We start from the raw sequence: 17,357 nt of genomic DNA, 5'->3' as shown, positions 1-17,357 counted from the left end.
CTCGGCATCGAAAGAACTAGATTGGAGCCCCGGTCGAGGTTGCTGTGTTGCCTTCCTAAACAGAGTATTTCACTCTTACAAATGCCTCCCTCCGCCCAGGAAGCTATGATGAAATTGCAACTGCAAACTGTTCGCGAAACTTTACGCAGTTCTCAGGAAGAATTCGCAACTACCTGAAATATTTTCCATGGGTAGTGGGAAGACGCCTAGTCGCAGACTGCCGAGGAAACTAAGACAAACTAAGGAATGATGAGTCATTTGACTTGTGATGATAGTCTGAGTGACACAGCGGGGATTCACGTGACGTCACTTAACCACACTCTGCCTGAGTCTATTATTGTTCTAGACAATTCAAGAATTGCCCATATATGTTTTTTCAGGAGACAAAATGAATTAAAAGGATCTACTGCCAAGAGCTAGAAATTATGTGTTTATCTCTTGCTTTTACGTAGCATGCATTTGCAGGAGACATTTCCAGATTTGTTTTGATTTGAAGCACTTCCCCGAAGCATGTTGTGTGCATAAATATCAGCTTCACTAATCCGCAAATAATAACTAGCGCTTTCATGGGGAAAAGACTATTTCAACATTTCGCTTACACATTCTTTGGACTAATCACAACTTTACTCAACTTAACTTTCTTAATTGATCAAATTTAAGACTGGAGCCTCCAGTCAGCTTTTCTCATCTAACATTACTTTTTTTTATGTCTGCCGAATCAATCACAACAGCAGGGATGTTGCCGTGGATTTTAATTCTTTCTGTACTTACAAAATAAATCACACCTCTTTTCTCTCCCTTGCTACGATTCCAGCTATTGTTCATCGATGTTTAAATCTTTTGGTTCGGCCTCCCATTTCCATAAATACGAAATTCGTCCCTCTAGGACGTCCAGTAGTTGTAGCGTGATTTCTGTAGGATATTAGGGATTGCGTGACGTAACGAAATCTACCCATGATCCTCAAGTTTAGTTCCAAGATGGCATCTGTTCAAAGCGAATCGTACTACGGTGGTGTAGAAGGGTAAGTAGCCTCTTTTGACTATAATTCCGATATCTGGAATTGCGTCTTGCTGGCATCGAATGAATTTTTGCAACACTCATCAGTACACGCGTCTACGGCGCCTGCTAGAAGAGAGGAAACGGAGCATGGTTGGATACATTGGATTCATTTCCCTTAGGCCACGTTTGTTCCAAGGCAGTAAATTTTTATGTTCCTTGAGAACTGCTTAGCTCTCAGAAGCGCAAACCAGAAAAAAATGACCAGCTCCCAGTTGGCTTGTCAGCTTGATAGAGCACAGCAAAGGTATTGCAAGGGGCGTGGGTTCAAATCCCGTACAGGCTTGAATTTTTCCTGGCGTCCCACTACTGCTGAAGATCACTCATGTGCAAAGTAAATTGTTATTCGAAGCTTTAAAAGGCATGTTGTGGAAGGGGACAAGGTACAATAATCTATATATACAATAATCTAAAGAAAGAGGGATGGAGATAATTCATTTTTATCTACAACTCTCTCTCCTTCCTCTCCCCCCCCTCCCCCACCCCGTTGAACTTTTTAAAAGCATCTTCTTAAAAAATAAAATCCTATGTTTTTTTCTTGTCAGCATCTTTAAACCATGTCCAAAGAATCTAAGCTTCTGCAAAGGAATAAATCTGAACTCTTTTCACTGATAAGAAACCTGCCAACCTTAGGGGACACATTGATAAAAATTGGAATTGCATGAGTCTGATCAAAGACATGTTTGGGATGGAGAAAGTGTAAGAAAGTCCTTCTTCTCAGTGCTTGCTACAGATCACCTGTATTGGCAGGGTAGTTCAAAATGTTAAACAAATATTGATATTAAAGTGTGGAGGAAGTGGAGTAATTTGCTTTGAGGCCAACATCTAAGTGTTAGAAATTGTGCTTAAATCCTTTACAGATGTTTTTGTGACGTGAACAGTGCTTGGAAAGTTAAATTTTAGTTTTATTTGTTTAATTTTCAACTGTAGGGTTCTGATTAGTTCCCTCAACTCCTGTTATCATCTGATATATCTGAGTCACCCTTTATGGAAATGCATTATGCCAAGTGTATATTTTTTCAGAAAATATCCAAACATTCAGAATGTAATGAAATTTAATGAAACAATTATTCCATTTACTTTTATTTGAGATAGTCAACTTGCACAATGCATCTTGGTGGTTATTTATCATCCCATATCTAACTTGCACTCATGGACTGTTTGTTAATCATTCAGATTTGAAAACGAGGTGGAATAAGACCAAAGTGACTTTGATGCAATCATTTTCTCCCTGTAAAAGACAACCTGAAAGGAAAATTTAGCAGTTTATCGTAAATCACTTTGGACATGTTTCTGTACATTCTTTCACTTGACATCCTTGATTGCAGTGGTGGAACAGGCTCAACAGCCATTATACTTTCAAGTGATGGACAAATTGTTGGCCGCAGCTCAGGACAAGGCACAAATCATTGGGTATGGTCTGAAAATTTTTCATTTTAGTACCTTGAGTCACTTTCCAGACTGGCTATAAGCAATTACAATTAAAAGGTTTGAATTGAAGAGTAATGTATGCTTTGCCAAGGAAGGATTAAGCATCTGTCACAAAAACTAAGCTTGTGGCTACCAGATAAACAATCCCAAGTCTTGGTGTGTAAAAACCTGTAGGATATCTCATAATCAAACCGTAAATACCAATTTTTTCCTCTCATGATTGTGCTTATAATTATGTAACATTTACAAGATTAAAAATGATCAGGTGGCAAAAATTTGGAACACAGGACCACTTGAAGAGATGCTTGTGGGTTTGTCTACTGCCTTGTCCAGTAACCATGGTCTAATAAACAAAATTAATGCAATACAGTGTACATCTTTAAGGAATTAAAAAGTTAACTGCCAACATAAAAAGATACCTACCTTAAAGACAAAATGAAGACAACTTTGAAAGTAATGCCTCCATAATGCAAGATAAAAACATGTTATTAATGCTGAGCTTTTAGATATGATTTTTTCAAAAGAAAATTAATGAACAGTAAAAAGAGAAACAAACGAGATGTCAAATTAAGTTTAATCACATCAACTAAGTTCAATCCCTTTATGATGTGAAAAATATCCATTAATTGGTCCTCAGAGATGGACTTACAGTACTTATTTTGTTTTATTCAACTGACATTTTAAATTCAGCCTAATACACTTGTTGCTGCAAGCTGCAGAGCCACTAAGTATTGCTTTTCTACTCCCAATTTTTTGCTTGGCCACAGAATTTAAATTTAGTTTCATTTTGTGCATGAAAATCAAACATTTCCAACAGTTGATTGGTCTGGATGAATGCCTGAACAGAGTAAATGAGATGGTAACTGAAGCAAAAAGATCTGCAGGGATTGATGTCAATAAACCATTAGCTTCTCTGGTAAGTAAGTATGGTTGAGTGAAGGACAACAATTTTTTTTTCTGAAAAAAGTGTTTTAGATGAGCAGGTGCATTTGGTGATTTTCCCAACAATTGTTTCCAACCAGTTGTGGATAGTTTTAAACTTACTTTTAACCCTTCAACTCTCAAAATCTAATTGTGAATTCACCCCTCTAGCTGCTACACATTTCCTTGTAAATAAAAATAAAAGAATTTGGTGTAAGATCAGGATATTAACTTCTACCTGATGTGTTTTAGTACTCGCATTACCTGTTTGCTGGATAATGTTTGAAAATTCTAGGGAGAAGTTTCGAGTGAATCATTTCTGAGAGTTGAAGAGTTAAAGTACTACTACTCCGTTCAAATCAAGCTGACTTTATCAAATTTTAGCATATTTTCTCTCATTCTTTAAATTCCACTTTTTGCAGGATATTTTCCAAAATTTGTTGCATTTAGATTTCATTATTGGATGATTGGTGTAGAATCAATTTTTCTTTCCTTAATATTTTTTCACATGGGTTTGTGAATGACCGGCATTTCTTGAAACTATTGCACTTAACACTTGGTTTCTCTAAATAAACATCCTTTTTCTTTTCAGGGACTATCTTTAAGTGGAATGGAAAAAGACGAAATACAGAAGAAAGCTATATCTACAATGTTTTCAAAATACCCAGGCTGTAGTGAAAAGTATCACATGTGTTGCGACACTGTTGGTGCTATTGCAACTGCATCTGATAAAGGTACCCTTTTTTTTAAATTCTTATTATGCTTAAATGCATCAACTGAACAGATTTGATAGATTAGACACAGAACTAGAAACAGCAGGTAGTGTTTTCTTTGGTGATGGAAAAACATAATGAATTCAGTTCTTTGTTGATTAGGGTTAACGTAATATTCCATAGATTTTTAAAGACACAAGTTGGATGGTTACTTTTCAAGTTGAGTGAGCCCTTGAGCCTAATGGTTTACACTAGCAGAGCTCAACGTTTTCCCCCTGAGTGATTAGCATCCAATTTCTCATAACAATATCATCCTTAAGTCAAATATTTAGGTAACAAGAATAAAGTAAATAATCAAAAACTAAAGAAGCTCTTGATTGTAAAGCAAATTCTCCTTGTCAGCACCTTAGGAAATGTATAGAGAACAGTATAGAGAATATGGATACTGATGTTAGGGTATAAAGGGCTGATTGAACAAGTACTGTACCATGAAGTCACCAGGGTTCTGTTCTTCCACCTGGTTAACCCTCAGCCTTATGTCAATTTTCCTCAACAGTTCCAAGTTACCCATTCACTGATTCCATCCCTACTCCTCAGTAAAATAATATTTTCATGCATTTGAGTGACTTTGAAAACATTTTTTTGCAGGTGGCATTGTGTTGATATCGGGGACTGGCTCTAACTGTCAAATGTTGACGCCAAATGGTCAAACATTCAACTGTGGTGGGTGGGGTCATATGATTGGTGATGAGGGATCAGGTAAATTTTTAAAGGAATCAACCAACCCATGATTACTATTACCTTGTTATGTGCCAATCAATTTGAAGCTTTAACACTCAACAAAGGAGTTTATTTGTTTGTTTGTTTTTTTGTAGCATTTTGTATATCACACATGGCCATCAAAGCAGTGTTCAATGCTGAAGATGGGCTGGTACCCCCGCAGCATGACATCACTTACGTAAAGAAACTGGTTTTTGAACATTTCAAGGTATGAGAAAATACACAGGTTCTTTAACAAACCCATATCATTGTTTAAACCTCTACAGTATGATGTTCTCCACACTGCTCTCTAGACATTTCCTAAGGTGCTGACAAGGAGAATTTGTTTAACAATCAAGACATTTTTTAGTTGGTGATAATTTTCATTATTCTCATCACCATGACCTTAATGTTTAATTCACAGTAATATTGTAAAGAGGAATAAGATGCAAGTCACTCCTAGGGCTCAAAAGGGTGAAGGGGGTAAGGTGGTGCTGTGTTGGTGGGGGAGGGGAGGGGAGGGGGGGGTATAACAAGCTAATTTGATTTTATCAACTGAGTTGGTAATGTACATGTAAATTGACCACTGTAAAGAGTTTCTAAAGCTCACGTTTTAAGCGTTAGCCCCTTGTCTGAGACCTTATTTGCCCAGGGGAAAAAGGAAGGGGCCTTAAAAAGAATTGGAGTATTGTAAAGAGCCTTGTTTTTAAAATCAACAAATTTTGGAGTTTTTGGGAACAAACCTTTTCGCCCGAGAGAGAGTTGTACAGACAGATACCCAGGGGAGTTAAGAATCACGAAGGAAAGGTTCCAATTAGGATTGATTTCAGCTTCTGAAATAGATCAAGAATAAAGGTTTTTTTGAGAGGGAAAAATTCATTGGAACCTGAGGTATGAATTTTCATTGTAGCTGATCAATGGTACTGCTGCATTTCTATTACACTAGATAGACAATTTGTTTGGAATGTTGGATCACTTCTATGCAAAGTTTGACAAGGCGTACTATTCTGGGCTGTGTAAAGCTGTAGCAGTTGGTGAGGATATTTATATCATGGGGAAGATGTGTTTCTAAGAGTTTGTGAAAATCATTTCGAGGAAACTTTCAATTCATTCCGGCACGGGGATTAAACCCTGGCTCACTTTAGTGGTTTTGTATTCGTTTACGTGATACCGTCAGAAAATATTGGACGACTGCTGAAAAAGAGCGAGAATTGGTTTAGCATATCTTTTAAATAGCCATGACAACTAACAAAATAAAGGCTTTTCCAAGATAGTTAGAGTGATGGTTTGTATATTAAGCTCATGTATAATTAGCTTGTTTTTGACGGAGTTTAAGGCTTTAAAAACTGATTACTCGTGGAATATTTTCGCTATGAAGTTGCAGTCTATTAGAGTTCCGTTTGTGAATAAAATTCCATAACACTGAAGACTTGCTAGGGTGGTTTCAGATGATATGAGCTTGCCAAATCTTTTTATTACAGTAAACTGATTGTTAATTTTTAACTTACGGAGGACACATGCTGTTCTGTAAGCCCTTTATCAGTTGTAATGCCGAAGAGATCTTTTGATTCTTCACCAGTTACGCGGCCCTTTTGACGCGCTTGTGGATCTCCAACTAATTGTTACGGTAGTCTCTCAGATATCGTGACCACAATGAAACATTTTGTACTTTTCTAACAATTTCTCTCATCCCACATGTTCTTTTCTTTGGATGTGTGATACAGGTGCATTAGAAGATAAAGACCCTCTGTGTCAGCATCTGTTCTTCCTAGCTGGCGAACTTTTAGGTAGACATGTGAAAGCTGTTATTCAGCACATGGATCAGGTAACTTATTTTTTCGTTGAACATTCTTGGTACCTGCCTGGTTAATTTGGTAGTACACCACCTAAAATCGAGAGGATAGAAAATCAGATCTTGTTTAAGCCTTTTCTTGTGTCAGTGATCAACCGAGTGACTGTGCTGAAAAAGTATGTTAGCAATGGAAGTGAAGGACGTTTCTAAGCATTTTTTGAATCTCATAACGGACGTAACAGTCGGCCGGTTCCTCGGCCGGTTAAAACTTCTTCACATGTTTGAAAGTCGTAATGGTTGGGTCTTGCTAGGTGGCATGCTTTCAGGCTGTCAGAACCAAGTTGTCTCTCAGGGTTAAAACAACCACACTAAGCAATGACTCATGATGTTTTAAAAACGATAACTTTATTGAAAAATATCAAAATAAAATTTAAAATCAATAGGATACCCTTAATTTAATAAGCTTTGCGTTCGAACAATCCTGTTTTCCTTTTCCATGCTTTTGTTTCCTTTTACCGATTTCTTCGAAAATTTTAGTGTTATCCGCTTATTGTGCGTCATAAAGGTTGTTTCTTATCTCTTGGTAAGTAATTTTGCGCGGGAAATTGACACATGGCCGGCAAACACTGACCTGCTTGCGCATGCTCAACATTTCACCGCTGAGCTGATTGACGTTTCTTTTTATATCACTGTTGCATCGATTTTAGTCGCTATGCTCCTCATCAACGAGCCAAAATAGGTTTATGATATACTGAGAGTTCACATGAAGATTAGCGAATGTTTCATTTCATTCATAGGAATGTCAAGAAACTCTTTTACAAAGTAGCAAGGGGCTTCAAATCATTTGTGTTGGTGCTGTCTGGCAAAGCTGGAATCTTCTTAAAGATGGTGAGAACAAAAGTCCATTGGTACATTATAACCCTCTGTCTCCTTAGAGTCATCAGAACTTTCATCTCTCCCAAACATTTTGGTACGTTGTCAAAGAGAAACTGAACTAGAATTCAGAAGAATTTTCAAATAGGATATTTTTTTCGGATTCAACACCAGATTCTGAGACCCAGCAAACCGTGCTTAAGAATGCATTGTTGTGGATTAAATTTCCAAGAGTTTTTAGAGAGAGGTTATTGAATAGATATGTGAAGTTTGAGTAGCCTTTTGATTAGCCATATCGGGAGTTTATGATCTTCAAATTTATAAGGAACAATACTGAATTGAACAAATTTGTTGGAAGGGTTGCCGTTAGTCAGAAGTGGCAATTCAATGTGGCGTCAGTTCATTTTCAGCCCAGTCGCTATCATTGTTTCTTTCAAAATGGCTGTTAGCTTTATTTGTTCAAGATACGTTGACAAAATGAAGTAATGAAATGAAAACAGTTGCTTCCTTCAGCTGCGACTGAAATTAAAAGAAAGCAAGTAACTCTGTGGTAACTCTGTGGTCGAAGTGGTACTTACTGAAAATTTCACCTCATAATAACAATGCATTTCATACTACCGGGGAAAACGATCTATGTTTGTAGGACGAGATCCCGCCATACCAACAAGCCCTCCATTGAATGCACTCTTATTGATCACGTGGGGGAATTATGCAACGAACGACCCTTACGAAATGGAGCTGGATCGCTCCAACAAAATGGAGTTATCCATGATGATACAAAATTTTCTTTAACTCGGAAATTTATGCGATCTCTATCCTTTATCTTCCTCTGTAGGCTTTTTAACTGGCATCAGTTGCTCTCCAAGCAACACCGCTGTCCAAGTGAAACGCTTCTCACTGGTAAAGCTCCGCGAGAGTTCTGCTATTGGTGCGGCTGCGCTAGGCGCGAAAACCGCTGGCTATACTCTTCCCATAGATTATGACTCCATGGTAGAAGAATTCTTTAGCCACGAATTTTAATACTCAGAGGTTCTAGGTAGATTACTCTTAAAAATCAAAACACCATGATAGCTAGGGAATTTATCACTGAGATGAAGTGACACTGATATAAAGTAGTTAGATCAGTACTATTAGAACTATCATTTGAGAGCATCATCGATCTAGTGGTTTCTAACTGAATAGCCAAACAGAAACCTTTGGAAGTATATAACCGATTATAGCAAACGGAAAGATCAATCTGGACTCGTAGGTCTGTGCACGTGATTAGTGTAAATCGCGGGAAAATGTGTGCTGCTGTTTGTGTGGTTTCTGCTGTCAAACAAAATGTCAGGGAATGCTTTGAAAGATTTCCCTGATTACTGATTATGGAAAAGACATAATTACAGGTGGTTCCGTCATGTTTTCCTGCGAATGCCGGTCCATGTGCCTGTATTCCTGGCGTCAGCTAAAAGCCATTCAGGCAAGCTAAACGTGTTGGATTTTTGCTTCCGGTAAAGCGCAACAGTGGCTATTCTCCTTTCAGTTCTTTTCCATAGGCAGTAGTCAGTTTTCGAAGCTTTCTCATACATTCTCTCAGAAGAACGAACACGCAAATTTAGACAACTTGTGGGCTACCGCTAATGGCGCGAGAGTAAAAAAAACGGATCATATAGCGGGTTCCGTAGTTAATTTTTTTTCTTACCAACAAATATCGTAGTGTATACCCTTACTGGATCGGTTATTAGGCATACACGAAGAAAATGATTTGTTCAGAGTTTGAATTATGTTCATCTCTTCATTGGAAGAAATAAAAGTTGTTAAAAAGGAATGTGCACTAAGACATATTAATATATTTCGGAAAATGTACTCATTTTTGTATGTTTTGTCTTTTGTGTTGTTTCAGTTTTTTAGCTCTGCTTTTTGAGACCAGCTCACACTTTATGACTTTCCGAGCAGGGTAACTGCATATGATGAGCTCTAAACTATCCATTGTTGATCTTCGAAATTTCAAATTGGTGAAAAACATTTGTTGCACAAGTCTGCTTCGAAGGGTGGCAAATGTGCTGTACAAAATTGTTGCCTATAAGAAATATTCAAATAGCGTGATTGAAAAAAAAAAAAATTCGCAGATAATTCCTCCCGCAGTTATTTTCCGAAAAGCTTTTAGTTATAAGTTATTATCCGCCGTAATCCTTGCAGAGGCAAAACTTTCGTAAATCTGGTCTCTTCTCAAGAATGCACCGTGGCTGTTCGCCATACAAGTTAATCCTGCTTATGTCGCCGGTTACTCGATATTTACCGTCCAGCACATTCACTGATGCTTCGTATAACCCGTTTCCTGGGACAGTCTGTATCTGTACTTGATATAAGCATTCATTAACTGGGACATCTCTTGAGAATATTGGCTTTCTTCCGTGCACGTCGTTGGAACCAAGGAATTGGGCGACTTTAATATTTGGAAGTTTTTGATAAGCTGATGAAACTTTGTCTATTTCCAGACGCGAACATAGGCTTAAACTCAAAGGATCAGACGCCGTTAAGTTGTTCACGTGATCAACGACCGCCTGAGCTGCACGTTGCACGTGCATTGCACGCGTGTCGATCTCTTTCCACTGAATACATGGACAGTAATGATCGGCGACTCCAGCCTTTTCGCAGTTACGTGATCGATTAATAGTGGTGAGCAAGCTCTCTCCCCTTGTTAAGTTAGCTGGAGCCTGGGGATAGCTAAGAACGTGTTTAAAGGTGGCATATAAATCGAAAGGTGACGTTACAATGTCAGTATTTTCTTTCAAGTTGTGGATCAATTCAGGATACTGCTGAAGAAACCAACGTGGAAATGTCAAAGACATAATCGGAAGGCGTTCTTCCAGCTTGCCCTGAAATGTAGCCCTTGTGTCGCCGTATCGAAAGCCATGATCTGACATCACAACCAGCAAAGTGTCGTTTAACAAGTTCTCTTCAGATAAATCCCTTAACAAGGCCGAGAAATCATCAGCGCAGTGATAAATAGATTTCAAATTATTGTGTGAAATGTCAGTGAGGAAAAACAAACCAAACTTGGGCCGCCCTCTGTAGGCCTCGAGGAAAGACTTCATGTAATCAAAATGAATCCTGTGTTGTTTTTTACTGTGGATACAATGCGCCGATGTCAGGTGAGCTGCTTCCCAAAAGAAACGTGAGAAATGATCGGTAGGTGGCTCTGTGAAGCCATGAAGTCGATAGTTAAACGCTCCGTACGCCGGGCAGTCCTCACTGAACAATGTTGCGTAACCCTTTTCTTTGAAGTCCTTAAATATATGTGGCCAGCGGTCTAGAGATGCAGTATCCGGGAACTGCCGTCGAGCTTCAGGAAGCTCTGATTCAAATTTACCTACAGTGGAGGCAACATGATGCGTTGAGTTAAAGTCAGCGGTATATAAGAATGATTGTAATCATAACTGAAAATTTTCGGACGTGATTGATCGGCTAATATTATTCGGAGCAAAAATTCGGTTAAAATTATCTCTTGCCTGTTTGAACCCGTTTTGTCTTCGTACCTGTCATGAGCGCTGTTAGCGCAGGAGTGGTTCCATCACCGACGATAGAGTAACCTTTGAGAAACAATGAGTTGAGCTCCTCAGACATAAACTTGTATGCCTCAGGTAGAGCCCTTTGGAAGTGAGCTGCGGACAATGAATCAAATCCTATTACGACGACGCTTAGCGGAAGGCCTTCTTTGCTGTTAGCCTGTGTCAAGGATCTGGGGATGACTTGGGCGTGGTATTCCACGTGTTTTTTGCCATCTGCAGTGCTAAGCTGAACTCGGACGAATTCCGAGCCCAGTTGGAACTTTGTTTCATGTGTTTGAAGATTAACCGCATCTCCCGATACGAATCCCCAGTCTTTGTGATCAGGGCGTAGAATGGGTTGATAGGTAATTGCTGTGATGTTTTCGACTGTAAAAGCAAGAACTTCCATCAGTCAGCCCTAAAGCAATACATTTAGCATGCTTATTTCGGATATCTTTCAATTGTGTTGTAAGCTTAAAACTTAGTAAGAACGGGTCCGTCAATTCTTTCCTAAACCTGTGACCCTGTTTTCGACAAGGAGAATTGCCTCTCTTTCTGAGTCCATCGCACGTTCCCTACAACTCCTCCTAAAAATTTCTTCATTTTAAGTTTGGTAATACCATTTATAATTCATTAGAAGTGAGAGGAAAGGCATCGCGAGTGAAATGACTCAGCAGAGAACTCAAGACAGTTGTGAGGAAAGGGCTCAAACATCGATCTCTTGATCTGGAGTTAGGGTCTCTCTATCTCTCTTTGATGCCCTGAGAGGGCAAGAGGGAGGGGAGAGATCTTGAGCGCGAACCTGGAGCTAGATTGCAGTGCACTAACTACCTCCGCTTCACTGCGCCTCCTTACCTTTACTGATTTCGTCCGTAAGTTCCAAAACTCCTCCCTCGTAGCGTGTCAGCTGGAAGCCTGGGCACTGAATTGGGGTTGGTCGGGAGATAAGCTGTATTATACTTTCGTCATTTGGGTCAAGCTCTGGCAAGCGGCATCCGTCAGAAAAAGACTGGAACTGATCCAACGGTACAATACAGCTGCCATGTTGCAAAGTTTTATTACTTTGCGCGAAGTCACTCTTTACATAGAGGTCATGTTCAGTTGAAAACACTATTTTATCCGTCAACGCGCCTTTTAGGATGAATTTACCAGATTTCAAAGAATAAACGAAGCCTTTGCAACGGGGACCATATCTGTTGCAAACGATTTTCGCTTGTTCGGGGCTTTCAACTCGAAAACCTTGACAACTTTCATTTGCTTCACATTTCATGTCCCCACCTGGCATTTCCATTTTTTTCTCCTGAGTAAATAATTCAGGTGAGATATTAGCCGGGATCATCGCTTAGAAAAGAAGATGGAGGACTTATGGGAATGGTCAATGCAGGTCAAAGGAAAGTAACAAGGGAGGAGGGGGAGGGGGGAGGAGACAGAGCGGACGGGTTAAAGAAATAAAATCAAAAGCCTCAATCTAAAACGAATGATGCACGGACATTTTCTTTTCTTGGGCAAATGTGGAGTAAAAATTTGAGCTTTGAGGAACTAACGTCATCCGAAAAAAACATGAAAGTAAGTTCACGGAAGTGCTATGAAGATACTTCTAAGTATGCTCTTTTCAATTTGTCCCATGAAAAGAGGGGGTTTGGCAGAACCTTTGTGAGACTTCAAGGAAAGAATCTAAAACAAATGTTAAACAATTTTTTTTTATCTTCAGACTGAATTACCTGAGTATACGAGTCTTCCTCTTCAGGTTCCACCTTAGTTTGTAAGGACGGGTTTGCCATTGTCAACTCCGTTGGTATGACGTCATTGTTCTGACTCTGCGTCACATGACTCCTCACTGTCTCTGCAGTTGTCTCCTCCGTTGGTTTAACGTCATCGTCCTGACTCTGCGCTGCATGACTCCTCATTGGCTCTGTAGTTGTCTCCTCGGCTGGTTTAACGTCATCGTTCTGATTCTGCACTGCATGACTCCTTATGGGCTCTGTTGTTGTCTCCCCGAAGGGTTTGACGTCATCGTTCTGACTCTGCGCCGCATGACTCCTTATGGGCTCTGCTGTAGTCTCCTCGGCTACTTTGACATCATCGTTCTGACTCTGCGTTGCATTACTCCTTATAGGCTCTGTTCTTTTCCCCACGGCTTGTTTAACGTCAATGTTTTGACTCTGCGCCACATGACTCCTCACTGTCTCTACAGTTGTCTCCTCGGCTGGTTTAACGTCATCGTTCTGACTCTGCGCTGCATGACTTCTTTTTGGCTCTGCAGTTGTCACCTCGGCTGGTTTAACGTCATCGTTCTGACTCTGCGCCACATGACTCCTCACTGAATCTGCAGTTTTCACCTCAGCTGGTTTAACGTCATCATTCTGACTCTGCACTGCATGACTCCTTATAGGCTCCGCTGTTAACTCCTCGGTTGGTTTAACGTCATCGTTCTGACTCTGCACTGCATGACTCCTTGTAGGCTCTGCTGTTGTCTCCTCGGCTGGTTTGACATCATAGTTCTGACTCTTCACTGCACGACTCCTTGTAGTCTCTGCTGTTGTCTCCGCGGATGGTTTAACGTCAATGTTCTGACTCTGCACTGCATGAATCCTTATAGGCTCCGCTGTTGTCTCCTCGGCTGGTTTAACGTCATTGTTCTGACTCTGCACTACATGACTCCTTATAGGCTCTGCAATTGTCCCCTCGGCTGGTTTAACGTCATTGTTCTGACTCTGCGCCACGTGACTCCTTATAGGCTCTGCTATTGTCACCTCGGCTGGTTTAACGTCACTGTTCTGACTCTGCGCCACGTGACTCCTTATAGGCTCTGCAATTGTCCCCTCGGCTGGTTTAACGTCATTGTTCTGACTCTGCACCACATGACTCCTTATAGGCTCTGCAATTGTCCCCTCGGCTGGTTTAACGTCATTGTTCTGACTCTGCACTACATGACTCCTTATAGGCTCTGCAATTGTCCCCTCGGCTGGCTTAACGTCACTGTTCGGACTCTGCGCCACGTGACTCCTTATAGGTTCTGCTATTGTCACCTCGGCCGGTATGACGTCACCTGTATTCTTCTGGGTCACTTGACTCTAGTACAAAATCAGTTTAACCAGAGTAGGCAAGAAGTGAAATACTTTGAAATTCTTGCTCAAACAACAGATTGGAAACTGGAGGAGATAAACTGATCCTTGCAATTTGTTCTACAAAGAGCCTATCCTAAATAACCTTCCGCAAATTTTTTCATGAATTGAAATTGACGTCTAGCAAGTGTCAAAGAGGTTTGAATGAAAACGTTTCAATTCAAGACTAAATTACCTGCATATGAACCATTACTCTTCTGGCCTCTCCGTTGTTGGGCAATATTAGTTTTGTGGTCATTTTTGTTGGTGGTATGATGTCATCTTTGTTATTGTTTTTCTCGTTAGTCACATAACGCTATTAGGAAATCACATTGTGCTGTGTGAACCCTTTGGACTGGAAAATCTTTGTAATTTGTAATATCAATAAATGGCTCTCTAATGTTAGTGACGATCTTAACGGGAACTATATAAAATTCCTTAGACATTTTCTGCAAAATTTAATTATTCCATGGGTTTGAGGAAAAATGTACCGTAAGCTATTGCGACTTCAGCCTTACAACGCTTCTAACCTCCAACGTTATCGGAGAAACAGGCCTTGGCTCGTCAAAGTTGTTCGGTGTTAGCTCTGAAAGGCCAGTAATTGCCTTGTCCATCACCGGATCCTGTTGGTACATGCAGTGACAGTTAACAACCACTCGTCTCAGTGTTGGTGGCTGGTGGTGGATAATTATCAAGCCGCGAAGTGGCGGCGGCTCGCTGTGAGTGTGTTTACCTCGCTTCCTGCAGCAAGTACAAAATGCGCAAATCCCGCACGCGTTCCCCTTTCCATTTTCTTAGCATATACTTATGATCACATACTCTCCTCAAAGTCTCCGATAGGAGGAAGTGGTGGTGGTGGGGGGGGGGGGGGGGCGGCGGCGGGGTAGTGTGGCGTCGTTGACGTCATTCATATGTGACGGTGAAGCTTAATCTTAAATGGACCCCGAAGATTATATCTATTCCTGAAAAATTTGAAATTGTTCAACACTTACTAGTTTTTAAATTCGATCTATCGCATGATATATGATGAGCGAGAGGCCCACATTGAGTATCAGCTTGGAAATCGAAGTTTTTAACACGTATTAACACGAAGGGCTCATTTTCATATTGAATAACGATACAAGAAGGTGACGCCATGTACTATCCACTTAACACAACTTCTTTCACGGAATTGATAACGAGCAGCTTTTGTGAAAGGAAAACTTTCGGCACGTATTACTGATGCAATATCCCCGTGGAACAATTACGAACTCGTCTCAGTTGTATGCTATAAATTGTTTACCTTATTGAATCGAGGATGAAGGACACGAGGATTCGGGTTCCCAGAGGAGGAAAAAATTGTGTAAATATACAATATTCCGGCCAGTAGGCAAAGAACGCTGACCTCTGGATGGCGACACAGCTGCCGCACCAAACAACGTTTTAGGACAAGCATCCTGAAGTAAATAAAAGTGAGTGAGGGAAAGGTTCAATTTTATGAGCACGATAGCCTATTACATACTGGTGCTTATGACGAAGACGTTTCGATTTAGCCCAAGGCAGGTTATCGTCGTACTTAGGTGCATTGGCTACTAGAGTGTCTACCACATCGTTAAACGGATTAAGGTCCTCAAACACTGCAGGCAAGTTCGTGGATATGGGATACACATCCTGCAAAAACTATAGTTCACTTTTGCCTTTGTTTCAAAGACAAATATATGTATATACACATACAATGGTGTTCTAAATCAGACAATAGTGTCTTAAATCAGATACTAGTTTCTAAAATCGGACTCAAGTGTCCAAAACCAGACACTAGTGTCCAAAATCGCACTCTAGTGTCTAAAATCGGACACCAGATTCCAAGATCAGACACTTGTTTTTGACAAAAATTGGACATGTGTCCAAAAGGTGACTTTTGTATGAGAAATCGGACAATAGAGTTCAAGCTCGGAAACTAATATCCGAGCTCGGACACTAGTGTATTATTTTCCTTAATTTCCTTCAGTTTGTCAACCCCCCAAGAAAGAAAGAACAGTCTCCCCGCAAGGATTCCAAGACCGGCGTTCCTGACTTCGCGTTCGAATTCTTTTCATGACTGTTTCATGTTTTTCTGACGATTTATTTCGCTTACCAGGTCGACACGAGAGCCAGACAAACGAATTTACTATGTACTGTTGCCAAAAGCTAAGCATAACATGTTGTTGATATCCCGGTATGTCGCTGCTTCGTTAACAAAAAGACAACCAGACGCCATTGTTTTTGGAATAGAAATTTTCACGATGAGAGATAATGGTCTAATGGTCAGGTCCGAAAAGCATGAATTGAATTATTTCAGTTAAATTTTCCTCGGGATTTCGCTTTCATCTACTCAGACAGAAAAATATCAACGTCAAAAAAACCCCTTCAAAGCTGGATGATTCAGACGCTGAACCTGGTATTATAAACCAAAACGAAAAAAGCTGGTTAGAAGAATCTATCAGTTACATTTATTACAGTTCTATTTCCCACTTGTTTTGAGAGAGTTGATACGAAAAAAAAAATGCATATTAAGCTAACATCATTCTTAGTGTATTCAAAGAACACGGACTAAATCTTCCGCCGAGATATCGCGGTTACTTATGAAAATTTGTCAACCATTCATTACGAGTAAAACCTACCTTCCTCACGTGGAATTTATGTTCTTTAATGACTAGAAAACGTCCGGCTGACAAATCTACCCGGCCTATTCAAGGCTTTTTTCTGAGTAATATTTTTCCTGTTTGTTAATTTTTCTCGCGAAGTGTCAGGGCTATAATTGAAACCATGGAAACTAAAAAGACTGGGGAAAAATGCAAATTATGTCGTATGCAACTTCAAAGTACACCTCGTTGATCCAATGTTGACGTGGTTTCAACAAAGGTCAGTTAATCATCGATGGTTTACGGCCGCCTATAAGACATCTTAATTACCACCGTGTTTTCAGCCTGCGAGCACACTCTTTTGTTTGGTTTTCGCCGTCTGACGGTCTCTTCTCCGGGCACAGCTGCCTACTACGCCATCGGCAGCCGCGTATGTTAACTGTTATTGAAACCTCGGATGTTGCTCTTAATTTACAAGTTTGCGCTCACGAAAATCGAACCCTGCTGGGAAAGAAAAGTTTTTCCATAGTAAATTTCAGTATAGGAGTTATCTTATGCAGCAGGTGGCACTTATTAG

At 40.1% G+C, this 17,357-nt stretch overlaps 2 protein-coding genes across 2 annotated transcripts; one reads left to right on the top strand and one right to left on the bottom strand.

The window, feature by feature from the left end:
* The first annotated feature begins 965 nt into the window (after window positions 1-965).
* Window positions 966-9,310, top strand: LOC131788515 (N-acetyl-D-glucosamine kinase). Its single transcript, XM_059105609.2, has 10 exons — window positions 966-1,022; window positions 2,386-2,470; window positions 3,306-3,404; window positions 4,002-4,143; window positions 4,771-4,881; window positions 4,998-5,110; window positions 5,828-5,915; window positions 6,606-6,706; window positions 7,471-7,561; window positions 8,382-9,310. The coding sequence occupies exons 1-10, from the start codon at window positions 979-981 to the stop codon at window positions 8,564-8,566; spliced, it is 1,059 nt and encodes a 352-aa protein (XP_058961592.2). The 5' UTR covers window positions 966-978; the 3' UTR covers window positions 8,567-9,310.
* An 89-nt stretch (window positions 9,311-9,399) lies between these two features.
* On the bottom strand, window positions 9,400-16,937 carry LOC131788698 (uncharacterized). Its single transcript, XM_066169328.1, has 7 exons — window positions 16,820-16,937; window positions 15,463-15,616; window positions 14,711-14,803; window positions 12,798-14,150; window positions 11,932-12,376; window positions 11,065-11,463; window positions 9,400-10,898 (listed from the first exon to the last, which is right to left on the bottom strand). The coding sequence occupies exons 2-7, from the start codon at window positions 15,613-15,615 to the stop codon at window positions 9,703-9,705; spliced, it is 3,639 nt and encodes a 1,212-aa protein (XP_066025425.1). The 5' UTR covers window position 15,616; window positions 16,820-16,937; the 3' UTR covers window positions 9,400-9,702.
* Window positions 16,938-17,357: the final 420 nt, after the last annotated feature.

This window comes from Pocillopora verrucosa, chromosome 1 (assembly GCF_036669915.1).
Source record: "Pocillopora verrucosa isolate sample1 chromosome 1, ASM3666991v2, whole genome shotgun sequence".
NCBI lineage: Eukaryota > Metazoa > Cnidaria > Anthozoa > Scleractinia > Pocilloporidae > Pocillopora > Pocillopora verrucosa.
The sequence above is the reverse complement of the archived record's forward strand: the minus strand, read 5'-3'. Positions and strand labels throughout refer to the sequence as shown.

Bases quoted from the DNA above. Each gene is read 5' to 3' on its own strand.
- LOC131788515 (XM_059105609.2), top strand. From the start codon at position 979: ATGGCATCTGTTCAAAGCGAATCGTACTACGGTGGTGTAGAAGG. The intron at 2,471-3,305 runs GTATGGTCTGAA...CATTTCCAACAG, and splicing joins GACAAGGCACAAATCATTGG to TTGATTGGTCTGGATGAATG. The intron at 4,144-4,770 runs GTACCCTTTTTT...ATTTTTTTGCAG, and splicing joins TGCAACTGCATCTGATAAAG to GTGGCATTGTGTTGATATCG.
- LOC131788698 (XM_066169328.1), bottom strand. From the start codon at position 15,615: ATGCTTGTCCTAAAACGTTGTTTGGTGCGGCAGCTGTGTCGCCATCCA. The intron at 11,464-11,931 runs GTAAGGAGGCGC...TTGCTTTTACAG, and splicing joins TACGGACGAAATCAGTAAAG to TCGAAAACATCACAGCAATT. The intron at 10,899-11,064 runs GTACGAAGACAA...CCTCCACTGTAG, and splicing joins GCTAACAGCGCTCATGACAG to GTAAATTTGAATCAGAGCTT.